The sequence below is a fragment of the Rutilus rutilus genome, assembly GCF_951802725.1.
Source record: "Rutilus rutilus genome assembly, chromosome: 2".
Classification (NCBI taxonomy): domain Eukaryota; kingdom Metazoa; phylum Chordata; class Actinopteri; order Cypriniformes; family Leuciscidae; genus Rutilus; species Rutilus rutilus.
Window position 1 is genome coordinate 14,036,029 of NC_140210.1, and position 23,268 is coordinate 14,059,296.

General features: G+C 38.3%; 1 protein-coding gene across 2 annotated transcripts in view; it reads left to right on the forward strand.

Annotated features, from left to right (window-relative positions):
- The window catches only part of fbxw7 (F-box and WD repeat domain containing 7), a 164,341-nt gene that overhangs the window by 135,288 nt on the left and 5,785 nt on the right, over positions 1–23,268 (forward strand). The window contains exons 1-9 of one of the 2 annotated variants that reach the window (XM_084402979.1): positions 811–1,054; positions 4,672–4,739; positions 7,172–7,310; positions 9,502–9,636; positions 10,784–10,907; positions 11,025–11,161; positions 12,114–12,227; positions 20,645–20,826; positions 22,120–22,345. In XM_084402979.1, coding sequence (XP_084259105.1) covers positions 1,016–1,054; positions 4,672–4,739; positions 7,172–7,310; positions 9,502–9,636; positions 10,784–10,907; positions 11,025–11,161; positions 12,114–12,227; positions 20,645–20,826; positions 22,120–22,345 — 1,164 coding nt within the window. In that variant the 5' untranslated portion in view covers positions 811–1,015. Of the gene's footprint in view, positions 1–810; positions 1,055–4,671; positions 4,740–7,171; positions 7,311–9,501; positions 9,637–10,783; positions 10,908–11,024; positions 11,162–12,113; positions 12,228–20,644; positions 20,827–22,119; positions 22,346–23,268 lie in introns of those variants that run through there. The other variant, XM_084402978.1, reaches the window with a different exon arrangement.

The following is a 23,268-nucleotide window of genomic DNA, read 5'->3' on the forward strand; positions in this document are numbered from 1 at the left end:
TGACAACTGTTCCCACGTAATCAAATAATTATTAATAATAACATGCATGTTAATTTCAGAAGCAGCATTATAATATGGGATGATATATAGCAGAATAAACCACTCTTTTAATTTTTAGGTGGTCTGATCACATGGCTTATTTTTTTCCCCCTTTCCATCCCAGTGTTTAAACCTGGTGGATCCTTGTTTATCTTGGGTTTTTCGGTCATACGATTTGATGTAATTAGTCAAGTCACCTTTATTTATATAGCGCTTTATACAAGACAGATTGTTTCAAAGCAGCTTTACAGAGATAACAGGAAAATTATGCATTTCATCTGTTGTTCAGCTGAAGTCAGTTCAGTGTTGATTCATTTCCGTTGTAAAGATCAATTATTAAATGAGTTCATTTCATCTATAAAGCAGTTCTGCAAAAAAACAACAAAAAAAAAACGTTAGTCCAGCTCAGTTCTCATACAGCAGCGTCAGTACAGTCAGATCAATAATGTTGAATATTAAGAAAATATGAAATATGTATTTATTAATGTTTAATTAAATAAAATATATGGTAGCCCTGTGTTTATATAGACTTGTAATATAATAAAATAGAAATATAATGTAATATGACTTAAAAATAAAAATAAAAAGTCCTTATAGGCTTATGTAATTAATAAAGACTGATATAAAGTCTAGGTTTTTATGCTGGATGACAAGTTCTTTGAAGAGGGCAGTCTCTCTCTCTCTCTCTCTCTCTCTCTCTCTCTCTCTCTCTCTCTCTCTCTCTCCATATCTCTCCTCCCCTCCCTCCTCTCTCCTTCTGCTCGCTCAGTCAGTCCGCTCAGAGGACGGTCAAAGAGACAGACGGGCGGGTCGTTGGATTCTTCCTTTCGGCTTCCTGTGCATCCGTCCGTGGATGAGTATGTCCCTGTCGGATCTATCCGGGATTAATAGAGCCCTTATCGCGCAGATATATTTCCATAAATTCTTCATCGTCTCTCAGTGAATCACAGCCGGATTATCGTCACCACCATCAACCATGGGTTTCTACGGCACTTTAAAGATGATCTTCTATAAAGTGAGTAAACGCCTAGTGTTGGATGCACTGCGGCTTTTATATCGATACTGCCATCCGCCTTCTCTCAGCGGGCTCGCTGTAATACCCCATCAACGCTGACGCGACGCGACTGGAACGCTCCCATTATAAATCAAAGAAGCGGTTTACACTGCAAGCGCGCGATGTAGGATTCGTACAGCTCTTTGTAATATTCAAATACGACGCGCGCGCGTACAATGTACACAGCTTCGTTGATTGTAATTTCTGCGTTCGGGTTTGTCGCGTCGCGCTCTGACCGCGTAACGTTACACTGCTAGACCCGTGCGCGTCTTTAAGGGTGCGTCGGTGAAATATGCGACTGTTCTTACGGCCACTGCGGAAAAATCTCCAGCTGACATAGAGAATCACCTTCCGCGATATTATGCATTCACTTGAATATACTTTAAGTCTCCTTTAGGAAGCTCATATGTAGAAATGGATGTGATGCACTTGATTATGTGGTGGGTTTGGAGAACATAGGCTCCATCACTATTTCTTCACCATCTGCCCATCCTAACACATACAATACTGCACCTGCGCTTCCTTCATCATACATACAGTATCTAAACATTCCCTATACTAGATCTTAAGAAGCACTGCATCATTCTTAGCATTATTTGTAAGTCTGATTTATTGGATCTTATATGAGTTAACCGCTTTTTGATGTATAATTGACTCATGATACTCGTCTTCCTGCGCCACTCAGAGTAAACCTGTTGGTAATATTATTTTGTGCTTTGCAGAATGTAGCCTGATATGCTGCAGAAACCCCATTTGGACTCCTTTACTGTTATTGTAGCCATGTTGATATGTAACGTACAGTCGCGTATATGATGTTGTGATGTGTGAATGATTTTGTAAGGGAGTCATGTCAGCTTCTGCGCTGCCTGTTGAAGGGTGTGTATCCTCCACTGGCTGGCGGCATCAGACCACCCTACAGTGTGATTGGGTCACTGTGTCATTGCTTTTGACGAAGGAAACCGAGCCACATCTGGCGCACAGCGCACACTTTATGATTTTGAATTTGAGTGAAATGAATGTTTTAAATCCTAGAGCTTATCAGAAGCTTGCAGTCGCTGCAGTTTTCAGTGTGTCCTTTGATCAGAACCACATCGAGTAAACTGCAGTGACGTTGACGGATGCTCCCCGGCAATCTTGTTACTCTAATTGTTTGGTTTTAAAAACGAAACTCATTAAGGATGTTTGATGGTCTTAGATGGACAAAATTTGAAAATAGATCATGCAAACGTATCCCTTTAATGATAACGTTCATGATGCTCAGTTTCTGACGTTCTCATAGTTTGTTTCATCAGTTTTTATGATTGTTAGGGTTACATTTATGAAGTGAAGCACACTTTTATAGTCTAAAATGTCGAGAATTTTAACTATATGCGCAGTCGTGACCAATCCAAGTAGTTCTCAAAATAAAGAGCTAGGTTATTCATTCATAAATCACAGGATTTATTCACTAAAACAGGTTATTTGGTTTCCACGAACACAAGCATTCCTGTTAACCACAGACCAAGCCATTTTTGCTCTGTGGTGTCAGACACGGAGAATGATTACACAGTGACTCATCTAAAATCAGATGGCTCTCACTGTGAACCTTAGAGAAAAGCGACAGTCTAATCCACTCTGTGAAATGAATGTATAACTAAGCAAATTAATGCTTTCACTTTGTTCACAGTATTTTGTGTTAAGTGCTTTTTACCAAGTAGGCTTGACAGGTTTAGGTAGCCTATTAGTAGTGATTATCAAATGTGGCATTCCCTGCGTGTTTTGTGTTTACACGTTCTCGTGGAGTAACCTGAGAGTGCCTTAACACTTTCGAACACACACCGGCTCTTAAGCAGTTACAGACGTGCACTTTCAAACATCTTCAGTGTCATGCCATCTTATCTTCATTCCTGCAAATTGGCTCATACACCCTGCCTGTCCTATCAGTTTGACTGCCTTTGTGGTGAGATCACTGACTGAGGAATCAGCTGTGAGTGGGTCTAAACTGATGCTTGCCATACTGTCCCCTAAAAACAAAATATAGTTCAGACTGTGTTCTGAAAATAAAAAATATACTTTAATTGTCAATTTTTTTTTGAGTTTATAGAAATAGAAATGTCCCCCTGCCCCAAGTCATGTGTCCTGGTACCAGGCCTTTCTGTGGTCGTCTCAATACCATGAAATGTCACGAATGTTTTAAGCAGAGAAATGTTTCGGCTGATAGCCTTTCATCAGTAATTATTTTAATGTGATTGCAATATATGATATTTTGTTTATATTAACTAGAAATTAATTAGTGGAATCAATGGTTTTAAATCCTACAGGTGAATTTAGGCATCTAATCGTGTAATACAGAATGAAAACGTAATATTATTTTTAATATTTGCCGAAGATTGCATTTATCATTATTGTTACAAACAGTAGTAGTAATAATAGTCTCTCATGCTTACCAAAGCTGCATTAATTAGATCAGAATGAAATATTATATTTATTATCAATGATCGATTTTGAAAATAGTGCTCTTAATATCTTTGGAAACACTTTTTTTTTTTTCATGATTAGGAAGTTCAAAACAGAATTTACTGTCACTTTAGGTCATTTGAATGCATCCTTGCTGAATAATATAATAAATAAATGTTTTGTCATTGTGGAGTTTATAGAATGCGACTTTTTTCCATAGTCATTAGCAAATTGTTGTGAATGCATACACACTGAATGAATGTTGATTTAGTCATTTCAGACCTGTTATTCACCAGTGGCGTGGTACAAATCAACATTGTAAATGTACTGTATGTGCTTGTTTCAGTAGTGCAAACCTTTACTCATCACTCTTAATTTCTGCTCGCATCCTTAATGACTCTCTTAAACGTTTGGCGCAGCACAATGATTCATAATTTGGAGTCTATCACTGAGCTCCTCCTGAAAGTGAACTGCACCAATTCACTGGCAGCTCTGTACCCTCCTAAAATAGTTTTATTCAAATGTGCTTTAGGACCTCATTGTGTTGAGGACACTGAACCCTTGTTTTTCCAGAGTAGATGCTCCGTAGCCAGGCACCAACTATGCAGCAAAACCAGGGCCATTTCAGCCTGTGCGGGGGGTGGGTGACATAGAAAGAGACAGTGAGGCATAGGGTTAGTCTTTTTTTCCTTTTAAGCCCATATAAATGTAGGCTGTTGTGAAAGCACAGCCTGTAACACCAACACAGATGTGTGTTTTTGTGTGTGCGGCCCCCTTTCCAACTCCTCTGAGGGGCGTGCACGTTTATACCCTACACCTCTTTGAAGACTCGCATGACAAGCGTTAGCATCAGCTGTCAGACTTTATCTTTTCTGTGCCATGTCACTATAAAGTGGACATGACCCTTCCTTCCTCTGGCCTACATTTGGTAGTGAGGGAACCATAGCACAATACCCAACACACTCTAGTACAAAACACAGACTCACTCAGTAACCTCTTAACATAGGAAGGAACACGGGTGGATCAGTAGCATGTGGTTTTACAGGTTGAGGAATTCGCCCTCTCATGATATTACGCTGTCATTGTTTTGTTGCCTTCTACAAACCCAAACTAACCAGCTCCCCTCCTTCTCTTTGTTGCAGATGAAGAGGAAGTTGGACCATGGCCCTGAGGTTCGACCTTTCCCTTCAGGAAAAAAGCCCTGTCCAAGGTAAACTCTCACCACCTTACCTGAATTTTGCTAAATGTTTTAGCCGTTGTTGCATTAAACTACCAAATAGTACAGTAACAGGTAGACATAATTGTTTATATATATATATATATATATATATATATATATATATATATATATATATATATATATATATAAAATGCTGGATGGAAACACACACACACACACACACACACACACACACACACACACACACACACACACACACACACATATATATTCAGCAAGGACACATTAAATGGATTACAAGTGACAAAGACATTTGCTTACAATTGATTTCCATTTCAAACAAATGCTGTTCTTTTGAACTTTCTACACTCCAAAAAAAGTAAGCCTTTTTTCAATATTTTGTATTTCAATTAATTGTACAATTCCATCAAATTGAATTGAATAATCCTTAAATATTCATATTATGAATTAAGAATTTCAAATGAGTAAATAAAATAAGAAATAAAAGAGCTTAATAAAATTTTTTTTATAATTCTTAAACTTACATTTATACTTATAAAAGAATATATATATATATATATATGTATGTATATATGTATCTATCACTGTTTCGTCAAGAACAAGTAGCACAGCCTTTTTTCAGCTTTGATAATCAGAAATGTTACTTCAGCACCAAATCAGCACATTAGTATGATTTATGAAATATCATGTGACACTAAAGACTAGAATAATGGCTGCTGATAATTTAGCTTTGCCTTCACAGAAATAAATATATTAAGTAGTAATGATGTTAAATTGAAATAACATTTAGAAGTATTTGTGTTTTGGATCAAATAAATAGTAGAAGTGACTTAATTCAAAACATTAAGAGATATTACAATCCCTAAACTTTTGAATGGTAGTATATATTTTAATGTTTGAAAATCCCCACTTAGCCAATGAGGTGAAAAAAAAAGACACAATAAATTCCTTGATGTGCATTAAAAATTGAACGTGACTGCTCATTCTATGAAGAATTTGCTCAGATGTTTGGCTACAGTTACTTCCTACTGTCTGACAAGGAATCTGCCCACGATTGCTAATGAACAGGATGTTTGTTAAACCACAAGTTTTTAATAAAAAAGGGCCACAGAGTCTTCCTTTAGTTTTGCATAAATTTAACTGGAATTAATCATTTTGTTCTTTTGAACACATGGGATGAAAGCGTAGCTTTATTTGTAAATTCTTCGTGTGCAGTTCCTTTTTTTACCTAAATTAAATTCACAATTAGGATGGAAACATAGCTATTTAAACTTCTTTTTTTGTATCTATCTAATCATCTCGCTTCCTTTTACACTGCAAAGCTCACCTGAAACCTACACGTTTAGGTTGCTGCCTTGCAAGAGCTAATGTACTATACTAGAATGTGCAAATCTAGCTCTTCTTTTTGGTGTTGCTAATGGTTCAGCAATGAACGCAGTCACCCAAATCCCTTTATCATGGAATCACCACCTGAGAGGTTCCTTATTCAGCAAACCAATACTCAGCATTAAGCTCTGACGAGTATTCATGGCTTATTGTCAAGATGCAGGTGTTCTCCTGGTTTATACTAGAATAGTACATGGCCAACCAGTCAGCAGTTGCGCGCTGGGTAATTGAAGCATCTTGGCATCTCGCTCTCCAATCCCATTAAATATGAATCCATAATAAAAACAGACCTCACTACGTGCTCGCCTGCACTCTTCCCGCTCTCCTGCTCATCCGTTCGTTTCTTCCACCGGAGAAGGTATTCGTAGATAAGCAGAAAGCAAGGAAGGAGTGCTGAATTGTCTTTTTTGTTTTAGTGTAGGGCCCCAGAGACATGAAATTGCAGTAAGGACTGCTGACATGGGACAACTCTCTGTGTCCTTTTCTCACCACAAGTGGAAAAAGGAATGTGCTTCAGTTCTTACTAGTTTGCATACATTAAGCTTTTGAGCACCGTTTTAAATGGGCTTTCTAATAATGAAATGAAACAGGAAAGGGTTTCCAGGAATGAAACCAAGATGAAGATAAACATTTGAATGAATTGGTGTTGGGCAGGTGGCTGATTGAATTCTGAGGCTGAAGTAAATGGTCACGTTGTCTAATGTTGGACCACAACAGTGGCTCTGGTGGACTGTAGTGCTCATCTGGCACAGATTCAGTCCACACACCACTTTGGTTTTGGCTGTAATTCTCACACTATTGTTCTGAAATAAAGCCTCAGATTTTTACATTCAGTGAGCTATTTTGTTTTGAAATCTTCTATAAACTACAGTCTTGCACTCTATCATTGATAAGGACCATACAGATGTCTCCTGTCAGAGTGAATTGTTATAAATTCCTCAACCGAATGTCCTTTTACAAATGTTATCATTTAGTGTGATTTTTGAATTGTATCTTTTTCCCGCTCTTGAAGTCTAATTAGTTTCCCTCTCTTTTTATCCTTCCTCACTGAATAGTCCCACGGGACTGCCGTACCCAGCCACCCCCACCACGTTTGGGGGCTTGCGAGCGGTCAACGGGCAGGGTCAGCAGAGACGGCGTATCACATCCATCCAGCCCCCCACGGGCCTGCAGGAGTGGCTCCGTACCTTTCAGGTGAGTTCAGCCAAACAATTTGAGTCTTTCTCACAAGACCTGCCAGAGAAAGTTAACCAGGTGCCACTGTACTATCACTGCGGAGTAAAACCGTAATCATGGTAAAATCACTGTAGCACACTTCTCTAGGCATATCGTTTTTTTTTTTAACTAACCATGACACCATAGTTTAATACACACAAAGATATTTATTAAGAATAATAACAAACACAATTCTTCTGCCAATAATTGTATGGTTGTTGGTGAACATTCTATAGATTTCAACAAGCATTAATAAATAATTTAAATCACAGATATGCACATAGTGGCTATATAATGGTGATATGTCAGAATTTAGAGATTGTTTGTTTATGAGCATCATGTTAGTGACATGCACGTTAAACATTGTTCCCGTGAATTATTCATTTGTTCCCGAGGGAATGAGTTAAGTCGTGGGAATGAATCGTCAATTTGTGGATGATATCTTGCTGCTTTTTTTTTTTCCTGCATGTCAACTAAATTAAAACAAGGACATGAGTTAGTACAGCGTGGCCATGATTTAACTAAAATGAGGGATTTGTTTTAAACTTAAAACGTGTCCATGAATACATTTGTGGGACTCTGTACCTTGACAACATGTGCTAAGAGACTTACATTTTTTTTGCAGTCTGGTTTTATGTTAATTACTAAGTGCTGGTACTAAGTTCTGACAGAATCTAAATTAGCTATTTAAGGACATGCGGCCGTTACAAGTTTGCAACTATTTACACCGTTGTCATATCCGTCTTACTAGAACAACAATTCGAGCCTCAACAGAAAGCAGAGTCTCCACCTCAGTCTGTGTTTGCTCTTCCTTACAGATAATTACAGGCTTCATCAGTCCTCAGGCTTTACGAAGCTGCTCTGGCATGAAATAGCAGATACCTGTGTTGACTGAAAGGATGAAGAAGCTTTCGTCTAATGCCCAAAGTTTTGCCCAAGATGTGTTCTTGCTTCTTCTGAATTAATTTTGAGTCAAGCTAGATTTCCGTTTACTCAAAAAAGCCTTTAATAAAAGTGCAGTTGGGAATGTGCACGTAATTCTTCATGACGTCTTTAAATGGTGTCTCAGGAGAGAATCAATAGTTTTGCATAGCGTCCTCTCAATTGCGGTCTATGCGGTTACTCAGTGGGTTCAGAAATGGTTTCGCTTGTTTGCTCAGTCAGTGCTTGAATGAGTTACTTGTTTGTGCCCTGAGTTATTGTAAGGCTTATATCTGGAGGTGCAAATGACACTCCGTATCCCTATGAGTCAGCGTTTTCAGTATCGCTTGCGTGATTCACATTAAATGTGTCATTTCTGCATTCTACAGTGGAAGCCTGTGGTGATATATCTTAGTAGCAGTTCAGGGTTGAAGCCGGGCATTAGAATTGCAACTTTTGGAGTTCTGACAGTCATGGGAAACCTTGCTGGAATTTTAAATGTTTTATCTTGGAAATGTTAACCTTGGTCATAAGTAATAACACATGTTGTTGAAAAGTCATGGAAATTCATTGATAAAGTTTGGGAAGCCTGTATCTCAAGATTAGTCTAATCAGTTGGCTTCAATTAAAGAGCCAACACAAATAAGCATTTGAATCAGATTTTTTGCTCAACTGTTTAATGGCATCTCATTAGTTTGAGCTGCTAAAGGTGTTAGTTATGCTTGCATAAACATATAGACATAAACCAGCCTGCAACAACAATGCTGAGTTCCCCCAGCTGAAGCGTTTCAGCAGTGAATTATGGTCCTCCATAGTCCTCTTCTGTGCATCCCTCTTCCATCATAAACATCCCTGAGCAATCCTCCTCCCTCATTTGATGCGCCTCAGAGCGGAATGACTTTGGCACAATCTCTCTGGTGCAGCACGTCCTCACTGAGAGCGAATTAAGTTCCGAACACCATGAGATCAGCGAAACATTTTATTCCTCTGGATCAAGTTGACCGCAGCTTAATATGGAGAGAACGAACCCTGAGAAGTTTCCAACAGCCCCAAGACTTGAAGTCTGTTCCATTTGACACACAAGAACCTTCATGGTTCCGTTCTTACCAGAAGTAACCATTTCAGGGAATGGTTTGCTGCAGAATAGCCAGTGAAAAAGCATTGCCAGTTCTAATTGAAAGCTCTAAATGTAAACGTGCACACATTCTTTATATGCTGTTGGTCACATGTGCTGACGTGTGTGTTACAGAGCTGGAGTGGCCCAGAGAAGCTGCTTGCGCTGGATGAGTTGATCGACAGCTGTGAGCCCACGCAGGTGAAACACATGATGCAGGTGATCGAACCGCAGTTTCAAAGAGACTTCATCTCACTGCTGCCCAGAGAGGTAAATATGACCTATAACACTGATGTCCATTCATGTTAATTTAACGCAGTCTTCCACTTTGTGGCTTTGATATTTGACAGGGTGGTTTTAAAGCAAAGTAGCAGGTGCTGGAGATTAGTTTGACAGACATGTCCTCTCTGACACCTCTTCAAAAAAAAAGATCACAATTCTCTCAGCCTCTGTTCAAGAATATAGAGAGGAAACTACCTTAGTACCCCCTCCCCTTCCCTTTCTCTGCTCTTCTTCTTTCTGTAATGGCAGTCATCTTTTCCTTTCATCCTCTCTCCTTCCTGTTGCTGTTTCAGCTTGCCTTTCTTGTTCTCCATCACCTGTCATCTTTCCCGACTCTCCTCCCCGTCAAGGTTGTTTTTCTTTTGTGTCAGTGCAGTAATATGCAGGGTGTGTCTGTCTGCCTGATTGAAGCAGATTGTGGAAAAAGCTCCTTTAGGCTAGTACTGTACACACTGAGGAATCTCAGACTGCAACCGTTGTGATTGATTGCATAAGGAATGGTGGAACTGTTTGGACATGCTCTGTCTTCACTGAGGTCTGCGCAAAATGGCAGCACTCTTGACAATGGGAGAACAGAAAAAACAAAAAAAAGAATTGTACATTGATAATCCACTACTGTGATCAAGTGAAGACCTTAGTCATTTAATAGGGTTAAAATGGCTAAAAAGCCAAATTTATATATATATATATATATATATATATATATATATATATCCAAAATATTTTTTTAATTGAATATTGGAGCAACATCATCTCAAAGATCCAAAAGATTATTCCATTATTAGTTGTTATTATCATAGTTATGTTTTATATTAATCATATTATCAATAATGACAGTATGTCACCATATTTGAACTCATAAATGAGTTATGTCTTTTGATATAATTTAAGAACATAATTTAAGTTTCAACAAATGTTTAGCCAATGTTCTGTTTATTAAGCTTTTACAAACAATAGTTTTATCTCAAATCCTATGCTTTTCCTATTTCATTGGTTCCTGAAAAACCTGCTATGTAAAATTTTGAGAAATAAAATAAAAAGGGTTTTAAGCCCCTTTGTTACACTATCCCAATAGTGTTTTGATCCCCGTCGTAGCCTTCTCCTGATGTCTCACTCTTTCTCTGTCTTGTTGTAGTTGGCCTTACACGTATTGTCATTTCTGGAGCCAAAGGATCTGCTTCAGGCGGCTCAGACGTGTCGTTACTGGCGCATTCTAGCAGAAGACAACCTGCTCTGGAGGGAAAAATGCAAAGAAGAAGGTGATTTCACTGCTCTCCACCACACATTTATTAAATAGTTGCCTGATTGATGCCGTTATAATAGTAGAATCATGCATTGAATCGGTGTCACCAACATAGAAAATGACACTTTTGCAGGTATTGACGAGCCCTTGCACATAAAGAGAAGGAAGGTTATCAAGCCAGGGTTCACACACAGTCCCTGGAAGAGTGCCTACATCAGACAACACAGAATAGACACCAACTGGAGGAGAGGGGACCTCAAATCACCTAAGGTAGTGTGTGTATTCACTTTTATTTACACTCCTACTTCACGGGTACATTCCTGATAGTGTACGTACACCCATTTTAAATGAAATTTCAAGTGTTTATCCCATATGTCTAAAATGGCACTGCACATGGCACAGGGAACATGTGTACATTTGTACTTGCACATTGCAGGAAATATTAAATAATAAAATATAGAAAATAATGTTATTTTAACTATATACACAAACACTACCGTTCAATAGTTTGGCATCAGTACGTTTTTCTAATGTATACTTTTATTCTGCAAGGATGCAATAAATGTATCAAAGGTGACAGTAAAGACATGTATAATGTTACAAAAGTTTTCTATTTTAAGTAATTGCTGATCATATGAACTTTCTAAGCGACTTCTTTCAGAAACATAAAATAAATCTTACTGCCGATGGATGGATGGTTTTGCTTTTTCCCACATTCATTTTTCTAGTTCCTCATTACTGTAAGGCATAATATTAAATCACTTAGTCAAAATTGGCACTCAAACTTTAAACTTTTACTGCTGTAAATTTAATTTAGAATTCCCTTTGAGAGATACACATCCGCCTGTCCCCTGGGGCTCAATCCTGGAACAGATATGTGTGGAAAAGTGTTAGAAAACACCTGCACTAGCCTGTAAAGAGCTACTTAAAAATCCTCCTTAAGGCACAGTGGGTGCAAAAAAAAAGAAAAGAAAGCATTTTAGGATGTACACATACTTCAGCTGCATCAGAATAGCGGAAGCATTTATTTACCTGACTCGTTTGTTACCATTGTGACCATGAACCTGACGGTTTCGTTCATCCATGTCAAGTTGAAAGCTGCTTTGCCATTTGCCACATCAGCAGGTTCACATCATTCTCACACATCACTGAAATACTGGCGTTTCTGTTCATTTTGTAATTAATCCTCTCTTTCTCTCCTGTGCCTTCTCTCTATCTCCAGGTGTTGAAAGGCCATGACGACCATGTCATCACCTGTCTCCAGTTCTGTGGAAATCGCATAGTGAGCGGCTCAGATGACAACACACTCAAAGTGTGGTCTGCTGTTACTGGAAAGGTGAGCTTTTATTTATTTATGTATTTATTTAGCTTTAAAGGTAAATGCATAATCCAATGAGAAATGCATTGTTCAGCAGTGATGTATACTTAAGTACATGAATTTAAATTATTTCTTCATTTATTTTTTGTTCAAATTAAAGAAACAGAATATAGTAAGAGTATTACTCACAGCATATGATTCTGATTAAAATGAGGCACAATTGTGCTTCATCACTCTTACTTAAAGCCACAGTCACACTAGAGTTTGATCATGCGAAATTTCTACGGAAACTGCAACGGTTGTAATATGACTTATTTTTTAAAAACATAATTCAACATATAGCACATCCAGAATGTATAAATATGCCATCTACTCCACTTTACTGGAACAATTTGGCAGATTAAAAAGAAAAAAAAATGCAGCTAAAGGGTCTCAGAGTAACATATTAATCTTCTATTAGTCAGGATTATCATTTAAAATGATTAGCTCTAGTTCCACTATCAATATCAATGATGATAATACATTGATCACTGATTGAGAAAGATTGGCTGCTTTGCTTGCATTTTCAAAATGCTTTCAGATATTGGAGGTGTACATGAATGTGCAGCTGATCCCTCTCTGTCCTCCTCTCATTCTCTTTATCTTCTCACTCACTCTCTCTCTCTCTCTCTCTCTCTCTCTCATGGGAGGTGTGTTTTCATTGAGCATCCTTGTACAACTGCACTCACTACCATCTCAATTCATCCAGAAAACCTGCACATGACCATCTTCATCACTTATTCACGTGAGAATGTGAGAACAGTCATGTTCTATTGAACACTGAGATGATCACTAGCTGCAAACACCCTGTCTTTCTGCCTGACTGTCCCTCTCTCTCTCTCTTTTTCTCACCTCCTTTCTTTGCCATTCCCTTCCTCCTGCACTTTAAGGATTCATTGTGCCAGCTGATGCTGTGACATGTTCCTTGTGCTGCAAGTTTATGGCAGTTGTAAAATAAAGTGTGTGTGTGTGTGTGTGTGTGTGTACGGTTCACTCATCATGCAGCGCTGCCCTTTCCATCCTGACCTCCATTTTCATCCAGAGTCTAATGAAATCTCTCCTTTCAATGTTCACTATCATAACAGACACTGACAGGGGCGTTGTCATTCTCGTTTGTTAGATTTTTCTTCCATGTGACTCTCACTAGTCCGCTTTTCACAGAAGAGGATCTCAAATCATTCCCAAGGTTATCAGCCTTTGAGCTTCTGTAATCAAATCTAGTGTGCATTGATTGGCTCTCGTCTTATCACAGCGGAGACGTGATTGGTGCAGCAGCAACATGCTGTCTGATGAGAGACATCATCGTAGCAGATGGCAGATGCGCCATGATTAGGGTCATCGCCGCATATATGGCAGGCTGCCTTTTTGTTCCCATCATGCAGTTCTGTTTGCGGAGCTGTCGAAAAGAAGCACCAGCTTGAAAATGCTTGTAAAGCTTGGATCAACTTCTGTTACTCAGAAATATACCCACTTTTTTTCCAAAAAGGCTAAAACAGGCATTACCATCAGAGAGCGAACATAGGTTGTAAATGTATGTGTATATAAATGTATTCATAGTTCTAAAAACATTTGTATTTGTACGTGTTCAACTGGGCCATAATGGAAAACAGTTGATATGTCAATAATTGTTTGTGTTGCCCACATTATAAGTCTACATTACTTTGTAAAAAAACATTTTTATTTGTAAAAGTAGGTCAAAGTAAATGCAAATATCCAATATCGCAATAAATACCTAATATCAGCTGAATAAATTAAACAGCTAAAATAAGTAAATTAAATGGCTAAATAAGTAAATTAAATGGTTTATAATTTATAATATATTAATTTCGGGTTTCAGCCGATAACCAGTATATTATGCATCCCTAATATAAAGGAGATTATAGCTGTGGGAATAGTGTCTCAAGTCTGATGCAATGCTTTAGAGAGTCCCGTGGAACTCGCTGGGGCCAATTAAACAGGAAATGCTGTGTCCTTTGAAGCGCCTGTCAGAGGAAGTGGAACAGTAAAGCAGGAGACAATGGGGTTTAGTGCGAATACTCTATTCACTTTTGCAGTTCACTCAGCTGTAAACTATTAACTGTCTTTTTGAGGACATTAATAAAGTCTAATATATATTCTGCTTGTGTTTTTAAATATGAGCATTTTCTGCACTTTTGCGGTCTGCATTTCTGAGTCTGAATCTATGGATGCCCCCTCCACTCCCCTCGGTTCCACTGCTCTGTTCATCTCTTTCTGGTTCTCTTACAGTCTCTCTATCTTCTTGACCTTGGGTCTGTTTACTTTTTCCTTTCGCTACACTTCAGTTCACCATTTAAGTGCTATAAACCCCTGGAGTTCATGCAAGCAACTCACTGGCAGATACTCACCCTCTGAGACTAAAACCTTCTCGGGTTGGGATCGATAGCAGATCTAGACAAATAGGCTCCTTTGGGTCATGGGTCCCAGATTTCTACATCACCAACCCCTAGTGTGTACACACATACTCAGACAAACACTATGTATTTTGTTTTCCTCCAGTTTGACCTCTATTTTGTCTAAAGAATGAAAGCGTGTGCTTTTTCTTTGTATGGTATTTGGATGTGTCATTGTCCAAATTTCTCTCCGTTCTTTGTTTGCTTTGCTCTGATATTGTCTGAGGATAAAGCCGGCCAAAGAATGTCATAGCAAGAGAATAGTTGGAATTCCTTTGCACACAAGTGCTCTTTTCTCAGTAAACACCCTTCACTCATTTCACTCATTACAGTGGAGCCCATTTTGTGTTTATAGATTAAAACAGAAAATTGCCATTCACTTGTTTTTCACAAGCAAAAAAAAAAAAAAGAAAGGCTCCAAAGGGGCCATTTTGCTGCAGTCCATCTGTTGGAACCAGCAGGTTTCTTTCTGTTTAGGTAAAAAGGTGCCCTTCACTGCTGATCTGAGACCAGATTAACAGCTTTTCCCATTACAGATAATGTTTATTGAGAGTTGGCAAGCACCACTATGGGCTGGTTCCCGCTTTGTTGAAGTGATTCATGAAAAACTTGGACGGGAAAGAACATGAAATACTGGTTGCTAAAAGTAGTTTTTCAATCAAGGATATGATTTATGCGCACAAACAGTTTGACACATGCAGTCTTGGCTAAGGTTATGATTCATTTAGAGATGTACCATATAAGCAAAAAATTATTCAAAACCTTTTATTTGCATATCTTTTTAAATAATATTTTTTTATATTATGACCCATTTGGGCTTTTTTTAGTAGTCAAATACTGGTTAATACTGGTTGACTTTTTCTCATTTTAGGAACACACTCATGAACACTGTTGTGGAATGTGTACAAAATTTCTATAATGATTATGATGTTTGCAGGTTCATTTGACCCACATATTTCATTGTTAAAAGCACCCTCATAGACCTGAAATATTATTTTTTTTTATTGAAAAGGGTAGTTAAGAAACTGACATAAAACACATTTACATTTATGCATTTGGCCGATGCATAAAAAAAAGAAAAAATCGTATACTGCATTGAAGGCGTATATTTTTATACGTTTATGCATGTTCAGTTAATTGCAAATCAAACCCATGATCTTGGTGTTATCTGCACCATGCTCTACTGCTTAAGCTTCAGGTAAGCACTTTTGCACACTTTTTCTCTTAAAAAATGTGAAAAAAATTGCAATATTCAGAGTTTATGAAAAAAAAATTAAAGTTTGGTTTTCCATAGTGTGGTTTTTGGTGAATTTTATTGAATCCGACTATAATGATAGTGCCTGATTTGTAACCTAATACAAGAATCTGCTCATAAGAGTCATGTTTTGACGAACCTTGTTTGTGAAAACAATTCACTGGTTCTCTTGCCATTATTTAGTGGCTACATATCTTTAATTTCAGCTGAATCAGGAAAGCTGCATAGGAAACACTGGCAACCATGACAAATACTGGTATATTATTAGATTTATACCCGACCCCTAGTATCATTAGCCCAACATGGAAATAAGTAAATGTCTGAGCGACGCCTGATACGAATGGAATGGAAGATAAAGATCTGATAGGCGTGCCGTGGATTACAGACCATCTTCACCCGCACTTGCATGATAATGCTATTACTGGCCCCCTTCCATAGTAAATGAATGGGCCTCATGCTGTGTGTAATAGGAAAGTGATTTTGAGGGAAGATTAGGCTCGAACGCAGCATCCTGCTCATTTGAATGTGTGCCACGCTTGAGGATGTGTACAGCACGATAAGCGTCTGATGAGGGATGAAATGTGACAGAAACATAAGCAAGCAGATGAGCTGCTTTGGATTAGGATCAAGATAAGAACAGGGGCTTCTATGGACTTTGGTTTTAATGTTGTCTCCATGGCATGACCAACAAAACAAACTATTTTGCTCAGATTACCTGAATAGATGAGGCGTTTTATCGATTGAACCACTTCACAGATTACATGTAGCACTCTCTCTCCATCTCACTGGGAGCTGTTGGACTCGTCCACAGAGTTGAGAAGGATTTATCCTAAAACTTCAGAGACAATCACCAGAACTCTGAAGCAATGGAAGTTTCCTCCATGCCAGCTGTATGGACATGTCTGACATCTAGCAGCTTTAAAATGCCTGTGGAATATTCCTCGTATAGTGACACTTGGCCAACATCTCTCTCTTTCTGTCACATCGCATCCAGCCCAGGGCTAAGACGTATTTAATCTGGCTTTTCTGAGATGTCGACAGGATTTAACCACAGCTCTTTTCACCTGTTCAGGGATGAGTGGCGTAGAAAGTTGGTGACCACAAAAGGTTATGTGGATGCTTTGAAAAAAGGCCTAAAAAAAATACTAAAGGGCTTTTCACACTGTGCTTAATGCAGCATTTCTCGATTGTAATTTTGAAGGGGAAACCACGGCCTGGCTAGCCACAATTGTCAAAAGTGTGATTTTTCAGGCCTAGAAGAATCTGCATATTTCTTGGGAAAATTATTTAAATTGATATATCTGAAAATGTGGGAACCTATGATGGAAAGTTACAGTGGTCATAAGCATCCTCAGTGCTTACCTCATTAAAATTTCATGAGCTTTTTGTACTATTTTGTTTCAGCACCTGAGGGGAAAAAATGTTGAACAGCAACGACAAACGCGTTAACTGGAATAAACCAGCAGCTGTATTATGTTTGTATTATATTTCAGAAGATTTAAGACGCCAAAACAAATTTGACAAAATTTCCATAGACGAATCAACTATAAAAGCATCTACTTGCATGCTTTCGCCTCATGAATATGCAAATAAAGAACATTAACCCGGTTTTTACAAATGTACAGTGTGATATTTCATTAATTGTTAACCCAGGGTACAGTATGAACTGTGTGAAACCCTGGGTTTAGATTGCATAAACAGGTTTTAATTTGGCAATGTGTTCAAAGCTGCTCTCTGCTGCTGGAGGTCACCTTTCGTGGAGATGTGTTTATGGTAGCGCAGGAGATCTGGGTGTGACATGACGTACTGTAGAGAGGAGTGAGAAGGTCACAGGGAGTGTATGAGCATATGCATCTGTGTCTCTCACTGTGAAAACAGCCCTCCAGCCTCCATCCTCCTGCTTACTTCTTGCTTTCATCACATCTTTCACTCAATCCTAAAGCCTTTGGCTCCATTTCATGCTCTCTCCCCTCGTTTTCGCTGCTTTATTCGGCTTTTAATTTCCTGCGACTCTCCTCCCCCCTCCCTCGCTCCAGCCATGACTCAGACTGCACCTTTGGCTGACCACCAACTCCTTAACATGCAGACTGCAGCACTCCTGCCCAAACCATCCACCCACTCCTGCATCAGAGAAACAAACACACCCAGCCGGAGATTACCTTCATATGCTGATCTTGCAAATCGTATATTAGAAGACGTCTAAACCTGTTCTGGAATAAGCTTAAACCTCTGCTTGTTTGCGGCCTGATGGGCTTAACACCCCAACTAAAGATTTTTAAATGTAGCTGTAGATGGATAATTAACTTCATACCATTCATATGTACTGACCCAGTGTTATTTTTGCATTATTTGTATGTTATTGTAGTATTTACTAGTGTTGAATAAGTTTTCGTTTTCATTTAAGTTTTAGAAATTTTTTATGTTTTTTTTGTTTTCTTTTTTCTATTTAGTTTAATTAAAAAAATCTATTTAGGTTTAAGTAATTTTAGTACTTCAATGCATTTTATTTCAGTCGCTAATTTTGGGTTTGTTTTTCATCTATTTATATTTTATTATATTTCAGCTTTGTCAGTCAATGAATGGCCTGTGAAAATTTTAAAATAGCGTGACGAATTTTGAGTGCAGATCATAGCTGTATTCATGAAGTAATTAGAAAAAATGTACGCACCAAAAACAGGATACAAGGTATGAAATGAGAGAGCACGGTGTAAATGACTCGGTGGAACTATATTTTCAATTTGTCGTTTGTTTTAACAATAACAACACTGATCTATTCTCTGATGACCTTTTGAATAGTCAGTCTTTCCCAGAAAGCTTAGAACTTAATGGAATGTGGTAGTGACAGCATTGTTTTGTATGCAAAGACTCTGTTTACCCTTCTATTTATGCAAACAGCCATCAGCCATTTATTGGCCCTAGAAGAGGTTTTGTGCTTAAGAGAACCATACCATGGTTATGGCACACTATAATTTCCTCTGTTTACCTTGTATACTCTCCTTTAACTCCTTTACAAAGCCCAGGCTCAATAGCTGAACAGTGTTTAACAGACAGATGTTCTTCAAACTGCAGTTCCCGCAAACCATTGTAGTCTGTGGTTTGGTGATGAAAAGCTTTAATAATAGTGCTCTTCCAGATGGGAGAGGACTTTTTTAGTATGAAAATAGGAGGGGTTAGCAATGAAAACAGCTGCTCTGAACAGTCTGCTCGCCATCTGAAACACGGAATTTGTGCGCCAATCCTGGCCATTCAGGAATACGGTGGGTTTTGAACACGAGAACGAGGGTGTTGAAATGGGACCCACTTCAGTCCGACGAGCGCAATGTGGAAGGAGACTAAACAAAATAAACACTGGCACTTTACCACCCTAGCCACCATTTGCACGGTATCTTCTTCCCTAAGATTAGATGTGGACTGTAAAATGAGTGGAATTTGGAAGGGGTTTCTCAAATGGATTTAAACCTCGATCCTTGGCTTCAAACGTTTCCCATCAGCCACTCAAACGGAATGCTAATCTCCATGCCTCGTGGGTGCCACAGACTTGCTCTTTTATGGTTTCTCAACGGGCAGATAAACAGACACCTAAGCCTTTTGGTTTCAAAGTTCCTTTTCCAGAGACAGCCCGAGCAGGCTGTAATCGCCTAAGAACACGGCTCCGTGCTCACCGGCATTATTTAAACCACCCCAACATTCCATGGGAAAGATCCATCGCCTTAGTAACACATACTCATTATGGAACACAACCGCTCATGCATAATGCAGTAAGAAGTACATTAATATTCATGATTTAACCCTCCCTCCCTTTTTCTCTCTGGCATGTTATGGACACTACAAATGTGAGTGGAGTAGCTTTTGATCACAAGATAAGAAATTGGCTTTGGGCACATTTTAACACGGGATTGTTTAGAGACGACATCCCTGTCGTTCATCCAGTTCCCTATGAAAAGCTCCTTAGTTTTATCCCATTTGTCATTTTTGCAGGTACACTAATGGTTTGAAATGATTCATGTTAATTGGTTTGATTTCCTCAGTAGTTGCTCTTTTGTTCCATCAATTGCCACATGTGGCGACAGAACAAAGAAAGACGCGTTAAAACGCTCGAAAGTCCTCGGTGGCGTGGAGGTTGGTCACCGCTTCTAAAGATTAATGATGCATTGCGGTTGATCATGAATCGAGATGGAGACAGAAATAGGAGCAGCTGCATTATGAATTAAAGGCCTTGAGACCTCCTCTTTCACATCTCCTGGGTTTATCACCCCTGCTTTTATCGGCCATGGTTCAGAGGTTACGCCTTTGACACTTGCAAAGCTTTCCACTCGCCTCATAACACAACGAAATGACCACAGGCACCTTTGCTTTCATGTTTGCCTCTGAAATTAAATTGAATTTGGTTTAATTAGATTTAGAGGAAATGGGCTATAGCCTTATGGATTATTCGATGGGATTTCTCTCATCATGCCAATCGATATCTAATATATGATATGAAATAAGGAGTTTCTTTTTCCAGTAACACTGCTTCCTGCTTCAAATGGACCCGTAGAGTTAGTTGATATATGTTGATAAGCATAAGTAATGTCTTGGGTAAAGGTCAAAGTGATGGATCTGAGTGCTTTAAATTAGTGGGTAATTCATTTGCTACCTTTTTTGTTGGCCATCTTTTGAGTTGCAGTTTAAACGCATGCCATTGTAATTCAATTAATTTACACTTGTATTCCTTCTCTCTGTGTCGCCAGTGTTTGCGGACGTTAGTCGGCCACACCGGAGGGGTCTGGTCCTCTCAGATGCGAGACAACATCATTATCAGTGGCTCCACAGACCGAACGCTGAAGGTCTGGAATGCAGAGACAGGAGAATGTATCCACACGCTGTATGGTCATACCTCAACAGTGCGCTGTATGCACTTGCATGAGAAAAGGTAACATCTACCACCTCCCAAAAGGCACTTTACATCCAGATGCATATAGATTGCTCCACTGAGGTTATACAAGCTTTACTCACATTATTACAGTAAAGGCAGTAATATTGTGAAATATTTTGACACTTAAAAAAAAGTAATTTTCCATTTTAATATATTTAAAAATGTAATTAATTCCTATGATTGCAAAGTTGACTTTACAGCTGCCATTACTCCAGTATTCAGTGTCACATGATCCTTCAGAAATCATTCTAATATGCTGATTTAGTGCTCAAAAAACATTTCATATCAATGATTAGTCAATAGTTTTTCCACTTTGGTTCGTGGCCTTTTTGTGTTTACCTCCAGATTTACATGAATTAAATACTTTATTAGATATATTAAAATTACCCCAGTTGTTTATAAGGAAAACAAACTAAAGTTAATGATTAATACATTTGTGTGGATTGCACTCTTAGCACAGTACATTTTTCACTCACAGTATCAATGTTTTTTAATGAATATTTAAAATTAAGCATATGTTAAACCTAAAATTAAAAACATATACATTTAATATTTAAATATTAATAACTGAAATATTAATGGTATTGAATTGAATCATTTATGGTTAAAAGAAATTGAAAAACTGATATAGAGTATCAGCTTCGGATAAACAACTACCATGCATGAGTTAATTCTTTTTTCAAATGTTATATATAGTAAAGTACATTATATAGCCTAATACTTCTTTAAAGATAATTCCATTCAATAGCAGCACATTTCCCATCTGATTTCAGCTGTACTCATTAACTGTGCGGAGTGCTCATATGCAGAGTTGAGCTTTGCTTCTTTATGCTCTGTTGTGAAGTACACAATTGCTCGCCTGACAGTATTCTCTGTTTTGGGCCTGTTGGTGTGCATATTTTCCCTTTGTGTCAAGCTTGATTGCTTATTTTGCTCAGTGACCTCAGGCTTCATTTAGCAATAACAATAGTAGTTTCTGTTTGTTACTCTTTGCTTCACCAGAACCCATTTTAATGTTCATTTTGTTTAATAAAAATATATCAAACTCATTTCCTAGGGGTCTGGTTTTATAAACAAAGTATGTTTTCCCTTTGATTTATGTAATGCTATAAGCAAATACAACCCTTGAAGGTACAAGCAATTGACTGTCGTAGAATTAATGCCTGATTAAATTCTGCCATCATAAGTTGAAAAAGAAATTAATTCCAACATTATTATGTGAAATTTTTAATGCGAGCACACACTTTTTTAAGATGTTGAAAAGTAAACCAGTTTGTTTTTCTCTCTCAGGGTGGTGAGCGGTTCTCGGGACGCCACACTGCGGGTTTGGGACATAGAGACGGGTCAGTGTTTGCACGTGCTCATGGGTCACGTGGCAGCTGTTCGCTGCGTGCAGTATGACGGCCGTAGGGTTGTCAGCGGTGCCTATGACTTCATGGTGAAAGTGTGGGATCCTGAAACCGAGACCTGCCTACACACACTCCAGGGTCACACCAACAGAGTCTACTCCCTACAGGTAAACATAGACCTACACCTGACACATGTGCCCTGACTAACGCTCTGCCACTTCACCTGCCTCTCAGAGGTCAGATTAATGGCTGATGGATTCATAGTCCTTTAAAGCAAGAAAAAGAATCAAGCCATCTCCTCGAAGAAGCATTAAATGTCTTTGCGGGTCATTGCTAGGTTAATTCTTGAGCAGTAAGGCTCAATCATCACTCAGTGCTCTAAAGAAGCATGGGTTAAAGAGATATTTGGCCTGAATAAGAAGCACTATCATTCTGTCTATTCTCTTCAACAGCTTTCATGACCTACTGCTAACTGTGCAGGAAGTTTATCTTAACCACACACCTTCAGTGACTCAGGATTATCTAATCATGAGTGCTATTAGGTGTAACCGCAATAGGATCTGAAAAAAGCATAATTATATTTAATTTTGGTTCATAGATTACAGGGTCAAGCTGTGTAAGGAAATCTTTTTTTTTTCTTTTTTTTTTTTTATGGCTCCACTGCATAACATTATAAAATTGATAAACTATTGTAAACCAACGTTCCTGCAGATATTTGTATTTATTTTTGTATCTTGGACAGTCTATTTTGTCTTTGACACAGCAACTGTGGGACAAAACGTTTGGACTCTAGTCCATACTAATCTGCATTTGTCCTCATTTGTTCATATATCCATCATTTTAAGAGCTTTGCTGTAATTGCATAAGTTAATCAAACATAGTGCCATTTAATGCAATAACAATGGAATGGAAAATATCTGGAATTCAGCTTGTGCTGCATCTCATTGTGAAATGAATCAAATCCCTTCCCTGCTCAATACAGCTTTTATTGAATTCTTGGGTTTTATTCTAGACACAGAATAAGCCAAATGACTACTCTGGGTGTTTAGCCACAGTTTTCTTACATAATGTAATTGATTAATTACTGAAC